Below are 15,350 nucleotides of genomic sequence, written 5' to 3'. Positions count from 1 at the left end.
GAGACCACCCAAAGCCTAAAAGAAAGTTAAGAATTAGCCCCAAATGATATTGGACGGGAGGTTTATGTGGAAGTTTGATCTGTCTTCTAAAAGGGATAAAACTGTAAATGTACTTCACTCATCTAACCCCCTCACGCTGGGCCACCCTTGCTGCTTTTCTCATTTGTTGGCATTTTAATGAGAGCAGGAATGTGTCCCATTATTAGGGAATCTGCTGAAAGCTGGGAGGCAACTTAGTGAATGAGTGCATTAGGTGTTATTAGTGAATAGGGTGCTGAAGTCCGCAGACCTGTGTTTAAGTCCAGGATTTGACACACGCAAGTTGTGTAACGTCCATGCTTTTTTTGTCACCTCTAAGACTACCGTTTAATATTTGTACAACCCACCTCACATATCTGCTATGAGGAAAATGTTCTGAAACCTTTTTAAAAAACCTGTATAAATATGTAATTTTTTTAGTTTCCTTGTCTAATTTGAGAGATTCAAACTGTCACTTCTCAAGTTCCTTTAATTCTGAGATCCTTTAATTCTTATTTTGGACAGACTAAACAGGCTCTCCATTGGGGTATTGATTGGCTCTCCTCTGAAACAAAATCTTACCTGATGACTTGCTTCCTCTCCTTTCCCCCCTTCTTTTCCTCACCCTTAGGGAACGTCTTCCTGTCAATTACTTTAAGTTTCAGTTCAGGAATGTGGAATACAGCTCTGGCCGGAACAAGACCTTCCTATGCTATGTTTTGGAAGTCCAGGGCAAGGAGGGCCAAGGCCAGATGTCCAGGGGCTACCTAGAGGATGAGCACGCTGGAGGGCACGCAGAAGAGGCCTTCTTCAAAACCATCCTGCCCACCTTTGACCCTGCCCTTCGCTACAATGTCACCTGGTACGTCTCCTCCAGCCCCTGCGCAGCCTGTGCTGACCGCATCTCAAGCACCCTGAGCAAAAACAAAAACCTTAAGATGCTCCTCTTGGTGGGTAGGCTCTTCATGTGGGAAGAGCCGGAGATCAAGGCTGCCTTGAAGAAGTTGAAGGAAGCGGGATGCAAGCTACGCATCATGAAGCCCCAGGACTTCGAGTATGTGTGGCAGAATTTTGTGGAGCAAGAAGAGGGAGAATCAAAGGCCTTTGTGCCCTGGGAGGACATTCAGGAGAACTTCCTTTACTATGAGGAGAAGCTGGCTGAGGTCCTGCACTGATCTGTCTTTACACGTGAGTCTGCCTTCTCCCTTAATCCTCATCTGGGCCAAGGGTTTGGGGAGTAGGAGTCTATAATCTAGCCCCCTCCTCCTTTTCCAGTCTTCTTCTTGCTCCTTACTTCCCAACACATACTCTTCAATCCAGTGGCACCAGCTGCCTGGCTGGCCCACACAGAAGCACTCCCAACTCAGCTCTGGCTATTCACTCTGGGTGTTCTCCCATGCCTGGAATGGTTTCCTTCCCCCATTCCAACTATTCACCTCTGTGGCTTCCTTTAGGTCCCAGTTAAAATACCACCTTCTACAGGAAGTCTTCCTCAACCCCTCTTAGTGCCCCTCTGTCAATTTTTTCATATGTATATATTTATATTTAATTTCCTATTTATAGTGTACTTTGTATATAGTTCTTTGCATGTTGTCTCTCCCATTATATTTTAAGCTTTTTGAGGGCAAGGACTATTTTTTGTCTCTTTTTTGTATCCCCAGCACTTGGGGCAGAGCCTGGAACATACAAAGTGTTTAACAAATATTTATTGAATGAATGAATGAGTAGAAATAGAGTCTAGTTCTCCCATGGAGGGTTTTAACTCTGCGTGAGGGGCCTGGAGTCGGGAAGTCAAATTCCAAGACCTGCTTCAAACATTTACTAGCTGTGTATCAATGGGCAAGTCACTCTATCTCTTTCAACCTCAATTTCTCATCTGTAAAATGGGGGATAATAATACCCCTACCTCATAGGATTGCTGTGAGGCCTAAATAATATATCTTTTGCTTTGCAAACCTTAAAGCATTGCTAATCCTCATCAACAATAATATCAGTAAAGAAAAATCATTTCAAATCTTTTTTGTTTCAGCCTTGGCTCTGCTTTCCCCTCCTTCCCCTCCTTCCCATTGGTCAGGGAGAACTACTCTCATGCTTTTAGAAATTCATAAATTTAGAGGCAGCTAGGTGGTGGCAGTGGAGCACCAGCCCTGAAGTCACTAGGACCTGAGTTCAAATTTGACCTCAGACACTTAATATGTCCTAACTGTGTGACCCTGGGCAAGTCATTTAATCCTAATTGCTTCAGCAAAAAATAATAATAATGATAATAAATTCCAAATTCATGCCTCTTAGTCCTTCAGCCTACAATAGAATGATAGTGTAAGTATGCTTTGATCAGTCTTGTACAAACTGGTTTCATTCTGCTATACATCTGGGCTTTCCTCTCTAAGGGACTCAGTTTCCTGTTCTGTAAAACAAAAAGATATAATTAGATAATCTCTAAGACCTCTTCCATCTTTAAATCTATAACTTATAATCAAAATAATTTTCCCACATTCCAAGAAAGAGATATAGCTAAAATTGACCAGGAATTCTAGAGTTGGGATCCAAAGCCCTAGTAGGGTAGAAATATTTTCTATGGCCAAAAAAGGAGTGGGTTAAATTCTGTTATTTGAGCACATATTAGAGTGGCCATTTGAATCCACAGACTACCTTCTTTTTGTTTCACACCTATTAAAAGCCTGAAGCACATTCTGCTGCTATCCTCCCATCATCTTTATTCCTCTTTTGCAGGTTTCTCTCTCTTCAAGGAGTAATGCTTTAATTTTGAAATAATTTTTTCAAATCCCACAAGAGGTTTGAATTGAATGTTTGGGTTTTTTTTTGTTTTTGTTTTCGTTTTGGTGTTTCTATACAACTATAAAATGGTTTTAAAGGAGATCTTTGATTGTATTTAGATGTATAATTCAAGAACCATTCACTTTTTCTTAAGAAGCAGTTCACTAAAAGAGCATGAAAATGTATTGAAATGAAAGGAGGTTGGGATAGGAAGAAACATACTCTGCAGGAAATGTGGTAGGTTAAGATGACATGTTTATCAAACTAGTTGCAGCATCAAGTCAGACCCCAACAGTTAAGAGGAGATAAGAAAATCGGAAGAGTAGTTGTGTTAAGGGAGGATTAGCTATTAAACAGCCAATTAGGACACAATTAAGGCCAACTTGGCTTCTTGCTGAGGGTGAATTAGATCCTTAACAAAAACAGACTGAGTGCCCTCTGGGATATTACTGGATCCTTTTCTACACATTTCTGGGTTCTGCTCTAATTTTTAACCTCAGGAATTCTACACAATATTTCCTGAATCTCTTTGCTAGGTTCCAGATGGGTGTTCACAATCATCCAACCACTGAAAAAGGCATTGTAAACTCTTCCTGTCTTTTACTTTACTTTACTTTACTTTAGGTATTTATTAGCAGTCCTTTAACCTACTTTGAGATGGTTTTAGGATGCTAGCAGTGAGTATCCAAGATTCATTTTTTTTCTGTGGACCTAATCCAGACCTTAATAATAAAATATGCTTTCAAATGATTTTAATTTTTTTTAATCTGCTTGAATTTGATGGAAAATGCAGATGGAAATAAAATGGTTAAAGATCTTTCAGAAAACCAGGAGAGGATTTTCAAATTGAGCTATATTGAATCCATAGACTGAGGTTTCTACCCTGATCTTCTCTCCAGAAATTGGACCCTTCCACTGATTTTAGATAGTGGCTTTGACTCCATCACCCAGGGAGTTATTCTAATAAATGCTGAGCCTAGTATACTTTCCTTTCAGTGAGAGCTGAAGATTTTGGGAAAGGACAAGTTGCAAGTATTCACAGGATCCCAGTTTGAGATCTTAAGAGACTTTAGTTCAATCCCTTTTTTAAGATAAGAAAATTAGATTCTGAGAAATTAAATGACTTATCCTGAATCACAAAACTAGTGTCTGAAGCCAAGCCCAGCACCCTATCTAATATGCCATGCTGCCCCATTGTTGGGCTTTAAAAAAAAAAAAAATCCTTATTCATAAAGTTATTTTGGCATAAACTTCTGTAGGCGTGACACTGTACACATGGATTATTTATAACAAATTTTAAACCCTTTGATATTTTTGCTTTTGCTATTCTAGTTTCCTGGACTATACCTCCTACTATTCAATTGTTACATGCTTTGGGTGGGTGGGTAGAGAGAACAAAACAGCTAAGTTTGTCTCAAAAATAATCATTAAAAGCATATCAAACTAGATTTCAAAATCATCTTCTGATTATCTGTAACCCCAAGGCTATGGCTAATTAAAGGTTTTGATTACTAATGTAACAATACAGAAAGAAGATCTGTGGGGAGATTTAGAGGAAATAGTTATTCCTAAATCAGAAAGAAATGTTATTGACCATTCAGTAATGAGTTGGTATAACAGCATATTCTGTATTGGTTTAAAATGTTTCCTTCTTTTGAGTTGATCCGGTTACTCAAAAGGTGATTTTAAATAATTAAAGCAGTTAAAGGGTCATCTTGGCTGAATCAACAGTCTTGGCTTCTAAGCATCTTTTTATTTTATTTATTTTTATTTTTATTTTTTGCTGAGGCAATTGGGGTTAAGTGACTTGCCCAGGGTTACACAGCTAGGAAGTGTTAAGGCCCCATTTGAACTCGGATTCTCCTGCCTGGAGGGCTGATACTCTAATCCACTGCACCACCTAGCTGCCCCTAAGCATCTGTTTAGCATTGATTTGTTGCATGTTTCCTAACCTGATTTTGAAAAGCTCTTCATTCAAGATGAGAAATGGTTCTCTACATAAGACTGGTTCTCTACATTTTCTATCATAAATACCGAGTGGGAAAAAAGGAGCTTGGTCAGAAAGTCAATCAGAAATCCCAAGACATTATGAGGGAGGGAGAGTTAAGGAACTAGCTCTAATGTGAATGGTAATTGTTAACTCTGAAAGAAATTCTTACATTGGACTGGCAGAGTTAGCTTCTGGTAACATTATTTCTCTATCTTCTCCCTAGGGCTAGCCTGTCACCTCCAAGAGACATCAGTGACATACCCAGCCATCTGGGACATGCCTGTGGCTTCCTAATAATACCACTTGGAGCCAGACAGTATCCAAGTCAACTCATCAAACAGGCCCCTAATGGACTAAAAATATACTCCCTCTGTGCATTTAATTTAAGCTGTGCCCCTTTTTGTTAAAGTTGCTGGGGTCTGGTAGGAGGGAGGGAGAAAAAAAAGGTGGGGTGGAGGGGAAGAAAATTTAATTGTTTTTAGGGAACAGGTTATAGTCACTCCCCAACAGGCTGCATCATAAGCCAAATATGCTCAGATCCAAGGTGCAAATCTTAGAAGTATGTCCAGCAATGTGTTTTGTAATGTTAAAAAAAAAAACTTTTTTAAAAGAGAACAGCAATAATTACCAAAAGAGAATAATGTTATGGTTTTTATTTCTCAAATGCAAACTGACAGATGCTAGGTTTACAAGAAACTTAGCATCTGGATCAACCAGAGTAGAATTCAAGTTTGAGGATGTGAACCAATTTTTTTGTTTCAACTTGTGATTTCACTGGTGCAGAAACTCCTTCCACAGAAGTAGGTCAGTTATTTGTGTATTTTATAGTTCTTAGAGAGTAGCCTGTAATAACTGAGATTAAGTGAATTATCATAATATCATTATGGTCATAAGGCTAGTATTTGTGAAGAGGCAGGATTTCAATTCAGGTCTTTCTGACTCTTAAGGTCAGCTCTTTCTCCACTATATCACTGCCTCTCAATCAGTTCATACCAAAAAATAAGGAGGTTTAATTTGGTAATTGCTCCAGCAACCTGACAACTCCTTACACAGACTGTCTACTGGGAAATTTCATCTCTATAAAAAAGGTTTTTTGTTTTTATTTTTTCCAATTTTTCAGGTTAGCTTCTGGAAACAATTATTAAATTCTCTTGCTTCCCCCAATATTCTCTTTCTTCAGATATGAAACAAAAGAAAAATGAAACCTGGATCTCTAAAAAGGAATACAAAGCCTAATTTGCCATAATGATTAAGCAGGTGACTTTCTGATTCCAAAAAGAAGAGGGCTGGAATTCCCACATAGTGAGATTCAAATTAAATCATTTATGGACTAGCTTAATATGTGAAAATCAAACATCACAATTCCCATTTTTCCAGGACCAGAAAAACCAGTAAAAATAAACTATGTATAAATTTGTGTTTTCCTAAACCTTGGCCAAGTTTCCAGGAATAACATTCCTCATTTTGAAATCAGGATCCGGTCTCCTTTATCCATTCTTCAAGTCTGATAAGCCACAGGAATCTGACCCAAGTACTATTTGCAAATGTCAAAGCATTTTATCATACCACTTTTCTTGACCTTATTCATCCCCAGGCCATACTGACTGAGAGTAAATGTTAAGTCTGGAGGCAAAAACCCAAATGCAAAAATGAACCATAAGCCTTTTAAAAATGACAGAGGTAGGACTTAAGGGGAAAATCTTGGACTTAATAGTGCTGAGTACAACTATGTGCAATTGTGGGCCTCTCTAGCTTTCAAGGCCAGAGTCTAATGCAGACACACTACACAAGGGAGTCCTAACGTCTATGTATAGATACAAATGAAGCTGAATAGTTATAGAAATTGCTTTTTCTTATCGGAATGAGGTGATAAGCCAGACACAGGTCTAAAGTACAAAGGTTACATTCAAAGGCAGTTTTAAAGTGCTTTACCAAGATACCCTTATAACTTTCACATTTTTTTCCTACTTGGAAGTATAACTCAAGAGGTCTTATGTTGTATTGAGAATTCACTGTGGGGAAAAAAAAAAATCAATAAGCAGTCTAGTTATTCTAATTCTTAGCACAGAAATATAGGAAGAAAACATGTAGTTCTAGCTTTTATAATACCACAGTTCTGATAAAGAGCTACTCATCTAAATATTATGAGCTTGTTATGCTCATCTAAAAATGAAATAAATAAAATGGATACAGTACTTCTCCGTTAGTTAGCCACAAATAGGTTTGATAGTACAGGATGAAACTAATGAAGGGAACAGACTACCACTGGAATATGTAGCAATTTTCCTCTTTTCCCCTATCAGCCTTTAAAATAGTGAGACATGTTGATTCTTTCTAGGAGTGGGCTACCTGAGACTAGCCAGCATTTACTTCAAGTAACAAATAGCATCATAGATAATATTCTACCACTGGTGAGCCGAAATATCATTTTGGCAATATGTAAAATAAAAATAAAAGAAGGAAGAATGAAACTATCCCATGGAGGAAGTCAATTTTGCTCATGTCATTATAAAGATATTTCTCAGATATGGAAAGACAGCAAAGATATGATGAAAGCTGTAAAGAACATCAAGTCTCAGTCACTTACAGAGAGAGCTGCTGATTCATCATTAATTTCTGTTATATAATTTCTCATGAAAATCAGAGTATGATTCCTTGCAGTAGCTTTGGAATAAGGTACTACTGTAAAAAGAAACTGAAAACCCTTTCAGATTCTTTACTCTAAAGTGAGAGTAGGCTACAATCCATAATCACAAAATCTCATTTTACAAAACTCAAGAAAAAGCTCTTTACTTTTTTTTTTCCTCTTTATTCAACAGAAGAGAATTCCCCCTATCAACAACATAAAGCTCAGTTATACAAATTTAAAAAAAAAAAAAAAAAAAACACCTTAATTTACCTGTCCTAGAATGCTCTGGCAACACAAAGACAACACTGAACAAGTGCACAAATCATGATTTCAGGGGGCGGGGGGCAAATACAAAAAGAAATACCAAACCAATTGAAACTTTCATCCTTCCTGAAAGTGCTCTCCTTAAAGAGAAGCAGAGTCAATGCTGCCACTTAGTGGCCAGCTGAACAAATCAATGATACTCACCAATGGGTATTCACCCTATTATAATATCACCCAGCATTTTCCCATCTAAAAGACCTTCAGGTTCTCACTCTCATTTGAACAAAACAACAACGTATCTGAAACACTCTACCCTCCAAAAAGCCATCCAAACAACGGCAACTTGAATTTGCCCAGTGTAAGAGAGAGAAACTACTTCAAATAAAACATTTCCCTGCTCAATTTAAGATCTCCTGTCCCAGTTCTCTGGGCTTGGTGGGGGTGAGATGAGAGACATGGACACATCCACAAGGTCCATCTGTTCAGAGAGTATATACAGTAATCCTGATGTCTGTGCCCTCAAACACCTCTTCAATCATTGCAGACACTTTCTCCCACTGTAGCCGATCAAGACCACATCCAATCCTGGAAGAAATAAAAACATCCTTGTTTGGTGGAAATAAAGTACTCAGACAGCTTCCTCCCTCTCCAACCCAACTCTTTCCATGAAGATTATGTTCCACAGCAAAGAGAGAAAGAAAAAGTTTTTTGTGTTGATTAATTTCACACTGATTAGTTGTTTTATGTGAAGAATTATACAATTCATGTTGCCATGAATTGCTGGAGCTTGCCAAAACAAATATATTTTCTCAATAGAACACTTCATTTCAATCTTTTCTATTTCAAAACAAACTTTTTAAAAACTCTAAAATTTTCACAGCACACTCCAGAAGATTAAGGGGGAAATGATGATAAGAGATTTTTTAAATACCTTCTAATGAAAACTGCCTGGCAGTGAGGAGGAATGTAAGATCTCTGAAATAATATTTCCTAAGATAATGGATTGCAAATGAAGGTATAGGAAAAAAAAGGAAAAAATATATGGACTTAGGGTCTTTTTAAGTATATAGCTTATCAGCCTAAAATATAGGCTTTGGGGTAGTCACTTTTCTCTATACAACCTATCTAGAGCACTTGATTCCTGCCTTGGAAATATTAGTAGTCTAATTTGTATTTGGCCCACAGTGTTGTGTTGGGAAAAGAGCATTAGGTTTATACTCAGAAATTTGGGTTCTGGTAGTTAACACTCTTAAGTCTTTGTTCCATCTATGAAATGAGCAAACTGCTTCTATTACCTCCTTCATAAAGCTATTAAGAGGAAAGAACTCCAAAAAGCTTCAAAGTACTATCAAAATATAATATTATTACAATTCACTAGCTTCAATCCAAACAGTTCCCTAAGTCAGAAAAGAATATACCCTGAAGAGACTTCTGTATTTGTTTAGAAACCATACCCTCTGATATTTCCCTGATAGCTTCTTTCTATTTCAAGGAGGGCATTCTCTACTTTATTGATTCTTATCAATTCTGGAAGCAGGTAGAGATCTGGCATCCTCAATGCTATTCTGCAAAAAGTGCTAAAGACTTAATTTAGTGTAGGCCCTTTAGTAACTAGAACAACTATTAGAAGAAAAAACAAAAAGACATTATGGTCCCAAGTATAAAGAGAAAGGGGAATCAATTAGTACTTCCTAACATGGAAGGAATTTAAAGGACAAGATATACTAGAACCCCAGTGTGACTTCCATAGGCCCCACCTGGATGAGAACAATTATGGAATCACAGTTCCAGCACACAAATGAATTTTCAAATTGAGATTAAAATGGCTATCTTCTACTTATTGACTGCAACAGTTCAACTTTCAGTACAAAGGGAAGTGATCATTTTACCACTTTTGATACTTACTTTAATGTCTTTGGGGAACTTAAAGATGTGGCATGGAGAAGTCCAGCAGCCTAAATTTAGTCCCTAAATTCATATGACTTTAGGAGTTGAAGCCAAGCTCCAGTCTTAAAATGTTGTGTATGAAATTGATAAAACTGAGTGAACTGTTCTACTTTCATTGTGTAGTACAGGGAAGAGCCCTTTTTCAACACAGGATGTGGGGATAGGGTATGGACTCTTAACTCTACAATTTATACTTCTGAGACTTGCCCAGGTCACTGAAAAGCTAAGTGACTTACATGGTAGCATACAGGCAGTATATGTGCCAGAAGTGAGACTTAAATCTCAAGTTATCCTGGCTTTGAGGCCAGTTTCTTTTCCTTTAAGTTACAATGCTTCCCTGCATTATCTTTTATCACTAATTTTTAAGTGTGAACAAACTGGATGATAGGAAAGGCTTAACCCAAATTTTTACTTCTAGTTTAAAGATTAAAAACAATCAATATTTAAGCCTGCAATTTCATGGAAAATTAAACCATTTATATCATAACACTAAATCCATGAAATTTTAATTCCAGATTCCAGAATTCCTTACCTAGGCATGGAAAGGTCAGTCACCCCATTTTTCAGACAATGGGTTTTCATGGCCTCTAGACTCTTCTGCAAGTTCTCATAAGTTGGTTTGTGAGAAGCCCTCTTCTTTGTAATCTGAACACAAGGGAAAGATTTTTTTTTATTATTAATTTTATAATTATAACATTTTCTTGACAGTACACATACATAGGTAATTTTTTATAACATTATCCCTTGTACTCCCTTCTGTTCGGAATTTTTCCTCCTTCCCTCCATCCCCTCCCCTAGATGGCAGGCATTCCCATACATATTAAATATGTTATAGTATATCCTAGGTACAATATATATGTGCAGAACCAAATTTTGTTGTTGTTGCAAAGGAAGAATTGGATTCGGAAGGTAAAAATAATCTGGGGAGAAAAACAAAAAAATGCTAACAGTTTACACTCATTTCCCAGTGTTACTTTTCTGGGTGTAGCTGATTCTGTCCATCATTGATCAATTGGAACTGGATTAGATCTTCTCTATGTTGAAGATATCCACTTCCATCAGAATACATCCTCGTACAGTATTGTTGTTGAAGTGTATAATGATCTTCTAAATCTATTCATTTCACTCAGCATCAGTTGATGTAAGTCTCTCCAGGCCTCTCTGTATTCATCCTGTTGGTCATTTCTTACAGAGCAATAATATTCCATAACATTCATATAACATAATTTACCCAACCATTCTCCAATTGATGGGCATCCGTTCATTTTCCAGTTTCTAGCCACTACAAAGAGGTCTGCCACAAACATTTTGGCACATACAGGTCCCTTTCCCTTCTTAATATTTCCTTGGAATATAAGCCCAGTAGTAGCACTGCTGGGTCAAAGGGTATGCACAGTTTAATAACTTTTTGGGCATAGTTCCAGATTGCTCTCCAGAACGGCTGGATTCTTTCACAACTCCACCAACAATGCATCAGTGTCCCAGTTTTCCCACATCCCCTCCAACATTCATCATCTTAGCCAATCTGACAGGTGTGTAGTGGTATCTCAGAGTTGTCTTAATTTGCATTTCTCTGATCAGTAGTGATTTGGAACACTCTTTCATATGAGTGGAAATAGTTTCAATTTCATCATCTGAAAATTGTCTGTTCATATCCTTTGACCATTTATCAATTGGAGAATAGCTTGATTTCTTATAAATTAGAGTCAATTCTTTGTATATTTCGGAGATGAGGTCTTTATCAGAACCTTTAACTGTAAAAATGTTTTCCCAATTTGTTACTTCCCTTCTAATCTTGTTTGCATTAGTTTTGTTTGTACAAAAGCCTTTTAATTTGATGTAATCAAAATTTCCTATTTTGTGATCAATAATGGTCTCTAGTTCTCCTTTGGACACAAATTCCTTCCTCCTCCACAGGTCTGAGAAGTAAACCATCCCATGTTCCTCTAATTTATTTATGATCTCATTCTTTATGCCTAAATCATGGACCCATTTTATCTTAGTATGTGGTGTTAAGTGTGGGTCCATGCCTAGTTTCCGCCATACTAATTTCCAGTTTTCCCAGCAGTTTTTGTCAAATAATGAATTCTTATCATTCCAAAATTTGGGATCTTTGGGTTTGTCAAACACTAGATTGCTGTTTTTATTCACTATCTTGCCCTGTGAACCTAACCTATTCCACTGACCAACTAGTCTGTTTCTTAGCCAATACCAAATGGTTTTGGTGACTGTTGCTTTATAATATAGTTCTAGATCAGGTACAGCCAGACCACCTTCATTTAATTTTTTTTTTCATTACTTCCACAAGGGAAAGATTTAAGCTTTTATTAGTCAAAACAAATGGTTAAAGGTCAATACTATATTATAATCACCCAGCAATAAAGTGTACATTTTACCTGACAGATTCACCTATTAGGTAAATATTGATTGTATAACAGGTCTAAATAAAAGCAGCAGCTAGATTTTTTGATGTATAGTGTAAAAAACTTACTCAAATTGTTATATGCAAGAGTCTATTAGCCAGGGTGTTAACTAATCTACTACATCAATTAGAAATTTTCCCTTCTAAAAAGCCCACCACACAATATTTCCAGTCAATCTTAAAAGTACACAAAGGGACTAATTTTCTCTTACCAGATAGTATACATATCTTTCATCTCTCTTTAGCACTGCCACTTCTCCAGATTTCTTTTCTTTAAGAAAAAGAAAAAGGGCAATTATTTAACATAAGATGAAAAAAAAGAAAAGCTAAACACTTAAGTTCATTAATATATTCTCTTTCTAGAAATGAGTTAGAAAAGCTTTCTAACTAAAAATGTGAACTCTAAGTGGAATTCTATTCCTTCTACACTCTGTGAATAAACACAAGGTATTCCCCTCCTAATCTCTTTGACATCCTGTCAACCCCTCCATGGTTAACCCACTTTATTCTTAGCCCCACTCTATTATCAATTTGCCAATACCTGATTCACACCGTTTATTTCCTCTTTAACTCTTTACAAACCCAAGTTTCAAAATAAGAAGAGCAAAAAACTTAATACATCTGTTAAAAATACTGAGTATAATATTATGTTTGTATAATAGTTTTCATTTCTCAAAACCTTCTTCATCAGTCACATTTACTCATACTCACTCAATTAGTAAAGGCTAAGTATCAAGACCCCACACACTAGAAGGGGATATGATGGTGTGTATACATAATCCTTCAGCCTCTAGGAGCTTAAAAGTCTATTAGGAAAACTGACATGCATATAAATAACTATGCCAGGAGTAAAGTTATGTTAAGTTCTACAGATAAAAATGTTATAGATCAGGGGAGAGAAAGACCACTTCTGGCTTGGAAGACTTCGAAGAAAGTTGGGATTTGAGGACAGTGAAAGACAAGAAGGATTTCCCCAGGCAAAGGAAATGGCATAAGCAAAGATGCTGTGTCAGAAAAAGGCAAGACATGTTCAATGAACAGAAAATAGGCCACTGTGGTAAAATAGGAGTTTCTCCAGGGGAGGAACAGGATATGCAACATGGTCCGAGTTAATCACCAACCAATGGACAGATCTAGTTTCAAGTCCTTCTTCTGACACATACTGGTTACATGGCAATGAACAGATCTATTTATCTGCTTAGTATCTCCAAAGAATTCTCTAAAAAAAGAATAAGCAAAGATAGTTGAGGCTAGAGTGTAGATAACCTTGAACACAAATAAATTTGTTTGGCAAAACTTAAGAGTTGTTACACATGCGACTTTTGAAAAGAGAGGAAAGTAAAAATACAATTAAAAAGCTATTATAATAGTATTCTATAATAGGATAACTGTGGTGGTAGCATTTACAATAAAGGGAAGTATGGGAGTCCGGAGAGCTGTTTATTGACCATCTTGTGAAGGCGTATTTTGGACACAGATGTGCCATGGTAGTTTTAACAAATGTGTTAGCCACAGAGACCACCAAGTGAGGTCTAAGTTTTAGAAAAACTCACGTTGATTCAAGAGCTCCTGCACGCCTCCAAACTTCTTTTTGAAGAGAACCGCTATCCCGGCCCCCATGCGACAATCCTCACTGATGCAATGGGCCAGGGAGTCTGTCTGAGGGCATGCAAAAAGGTCCCCCTTCACATACACAATCTGGAACACACAGGGAGGGAAGTGAGAGAAAATGGTTTAGCCAACATGGAGAAATGCTTGGCTGCTTCTTTTGGACACTTTCTCCCTCTTCGAGAGAACATTTTTTTCTTTCTGGAATCAAGCATCTTTCAGAGAAAATCTCAAGAGACTAACTCTAAGAGCTGAATGAGAACTGACCCATGAATAAGATGGAAGCGATCCCTAAGACTGCATTAGCCTCTCTGGAGTAAATGAGATAAGAAAATACAATTCAGTTATGTTGCCTGATTAAAAACAATGCTCGACGCCTATAACCTCAATGATTCGGGGTTTTTATTTGCCAATAAATTAACCATTTTTTACGCACTCTGTTCTCTCCTGGATCTTCATCAGGGCTGCTGGCCATGATAAGGAGTTGCTTTTTCCAAGACTTAGCAGTATTTCTTCAGCTAAGAGAATGGAAAAGGAAACCAGTTTGCTTAGGATTGAGCACAAACATTCCAAGATGTTTCTCTCCCAGTTTACGAAGTCTAAACTTTCACTATTCTCACCCGGAAGTGGCCAAAAAAAAAAAAAATGCGGGCAAAAAAACGATGTGTAGCTATTACTCAACCTCAACTCAGTCCCAGCTCCAGTCCCCTTAGCTTGGGGCCCGTCACCCAGTTCAAAACCCCTGCGCTTGGAAGTGATCTGAAGTAACTGACTTTCCTCTCTTAGGGCCTCAGTTTCCTCAGCTGCACAATGAGGGGCACAGAAAGTCCTTCGCAATTCCACGAATCTGGCTCCTCCCACACCGTGTCTGAATGAGACTCAGAAATCTTCCACCGTTGGTGCTTAACCCTTTTTGGTTTGCGCTAAGGACCCTCATTATGTTACTAAATGCATAGGATTAAAAAGCGCACCAAGTACATAGAAACAAAGACGGAATTGGCTTTGTTTTCGATGCAAGCTCACGGCCCCCCCGAAATTTATTCACACACCCGGGCTCAAGAATCTCAGACATAGTCCCACTCTAAAGGGAGAAAAAAATAGCCTAGGCCTCGGAAGGAGCTTAAGGTTCATCTAGAGCACGACCCGAACTGAGGACAGGGGGAGGGACAGCTTGACCCCTCCAGTAGCGTTCTTTGTTTTCCTCGTGCCCCCGCCCTCTTCCCGCGGCTTCCCCTCCCCCCCTGACCCGAGGGGAGGAGTGTGCAATCTAGCTCCTCCCTGGCTCCCGCTCCAGGAACTGCTGTGGGAAGCCTCTCTTGCGGCGCCCGGCCTGAGCCCTGGGACAGACTGACGCCCCGCCCTCCCCACCTAACCCGGGGGCGCCGCGGGGGAGGAGGCCTCTGCGGCCTCAACATACCCGGGGTCCCGGGAACGGGCCAGCTGCCGGGAAACCCAGGCCTCGGCCCCAGTAGGCAGCTGCTCCCGATTCAGCCCGGGTGCTCGTGACCGAGCCAAATCGGACTCGCGGCTGCCCCCAAAGGGACCTAAAATGGCCTCCCACGATCCGCCGAGGGAGCGGAAACGGGGTACCTCTAGCCCGACCGGAGGGAGGGTGGCGCTCTATGGTGGCGCCCCTTCGAGAACTTCCGGCGGGAGATTTCTCCCGCCGTCGGGCTAAGCATGCGTAATGCGAA

General features: G+C 38.7%; 2 protein-coding genes across 4 annotated transcripts in view; one reads left to right on the top strand and one right to left on the bottom strand.

The window, feature by feature from the left end:
• APOBEC2 (apolipoprotein B mRNA editing enzyme catalytic subunit 2) overlaps window positions 1-5,419 on the top strand; it is a 28,158-nt gene extending 22,739 nt beyond the window's left edge. Inside the window, exons 3-4 of the mRNA XM_074311003.1 lie at window positions 650-1,206; window positions 5,010-5,419. Of these exons, the coding sequence (XP_074167104.1) occupies window positions 650-1,193 (544 nt within the window). The 3' untranslated portion in view covers window positions 1,194-1,206; window positions 5,010-5,419. The remainder of the gene's footprint in view (window positions 1-649; window positions 1,207-5,009) is intronic.
• A 2,155-nt stretch (window positions 5,420-7,574) lies between these two features.
• Window positions 7,575-15,307, bottom strand: OARD1 (O-acyl-ADP-ribose deacylase 1). Of its 3 annotated transcripts, none has more exons than XM_074311000.1 (6): window positions 15,074-15,307; window positions 14,093-14,174; window positions 13,602-13,746; window positions 12,261-12,319; window positions 10,159-10,271; window positions 7,575-8,264 (listed from the first exon to the last, which is right to left on the bottom strand). In XM_074311000.1, exons 2-6 carry the CDS (start codon window positions 14,129-14,131, stop codon window positions 8,162-8,164), a joined length of 459 nt encoding a protein of 152 aa, XP_074167101.1. In that variant the 5' UTR covers window positions 14,132-14,174; window positions 15,074-15,307; the 3' UTR covers window positions 7,575-8,161. The 3 variants fall into 3 exon arrangements, with proteins under 3 accessions (XP_074167101.1, XP_074167102.1, XP_074167103.1); XM_074311001.1 differs by lacking the exon at window positions 15,074-15,307 and adding an exon at window positions 14,430-14,849; XM_074311002.1 differs by lacking the exon at window positions 15,074-15,307 and adding an exon at window positions 14,706-14,788.
• Between the last annotated feature and the right edge of the window lie 43 nt (window positions 15,308-15,350).

The sequence above is a fragment of the Sminthopsis crassicaudata genome, chromosome 4 (assembly GCF_048593235.1).
Source record: "Sminthopsis crassicaudata isolate SCR6 chromosome 4, ASM4859323v1, whole genome shotgun sequence".
NCBI lineage: Eukaryota > Metazoa > Chordata > Mammalia > Dasyuromorphia > Dasyuridae > Sminthopsis > Sminthopsis crassicaudata.
Note: the sequence above shows the minus strand (reverse complement) of the source record. Positions and strands in the feature narration are given on the sequence as shown.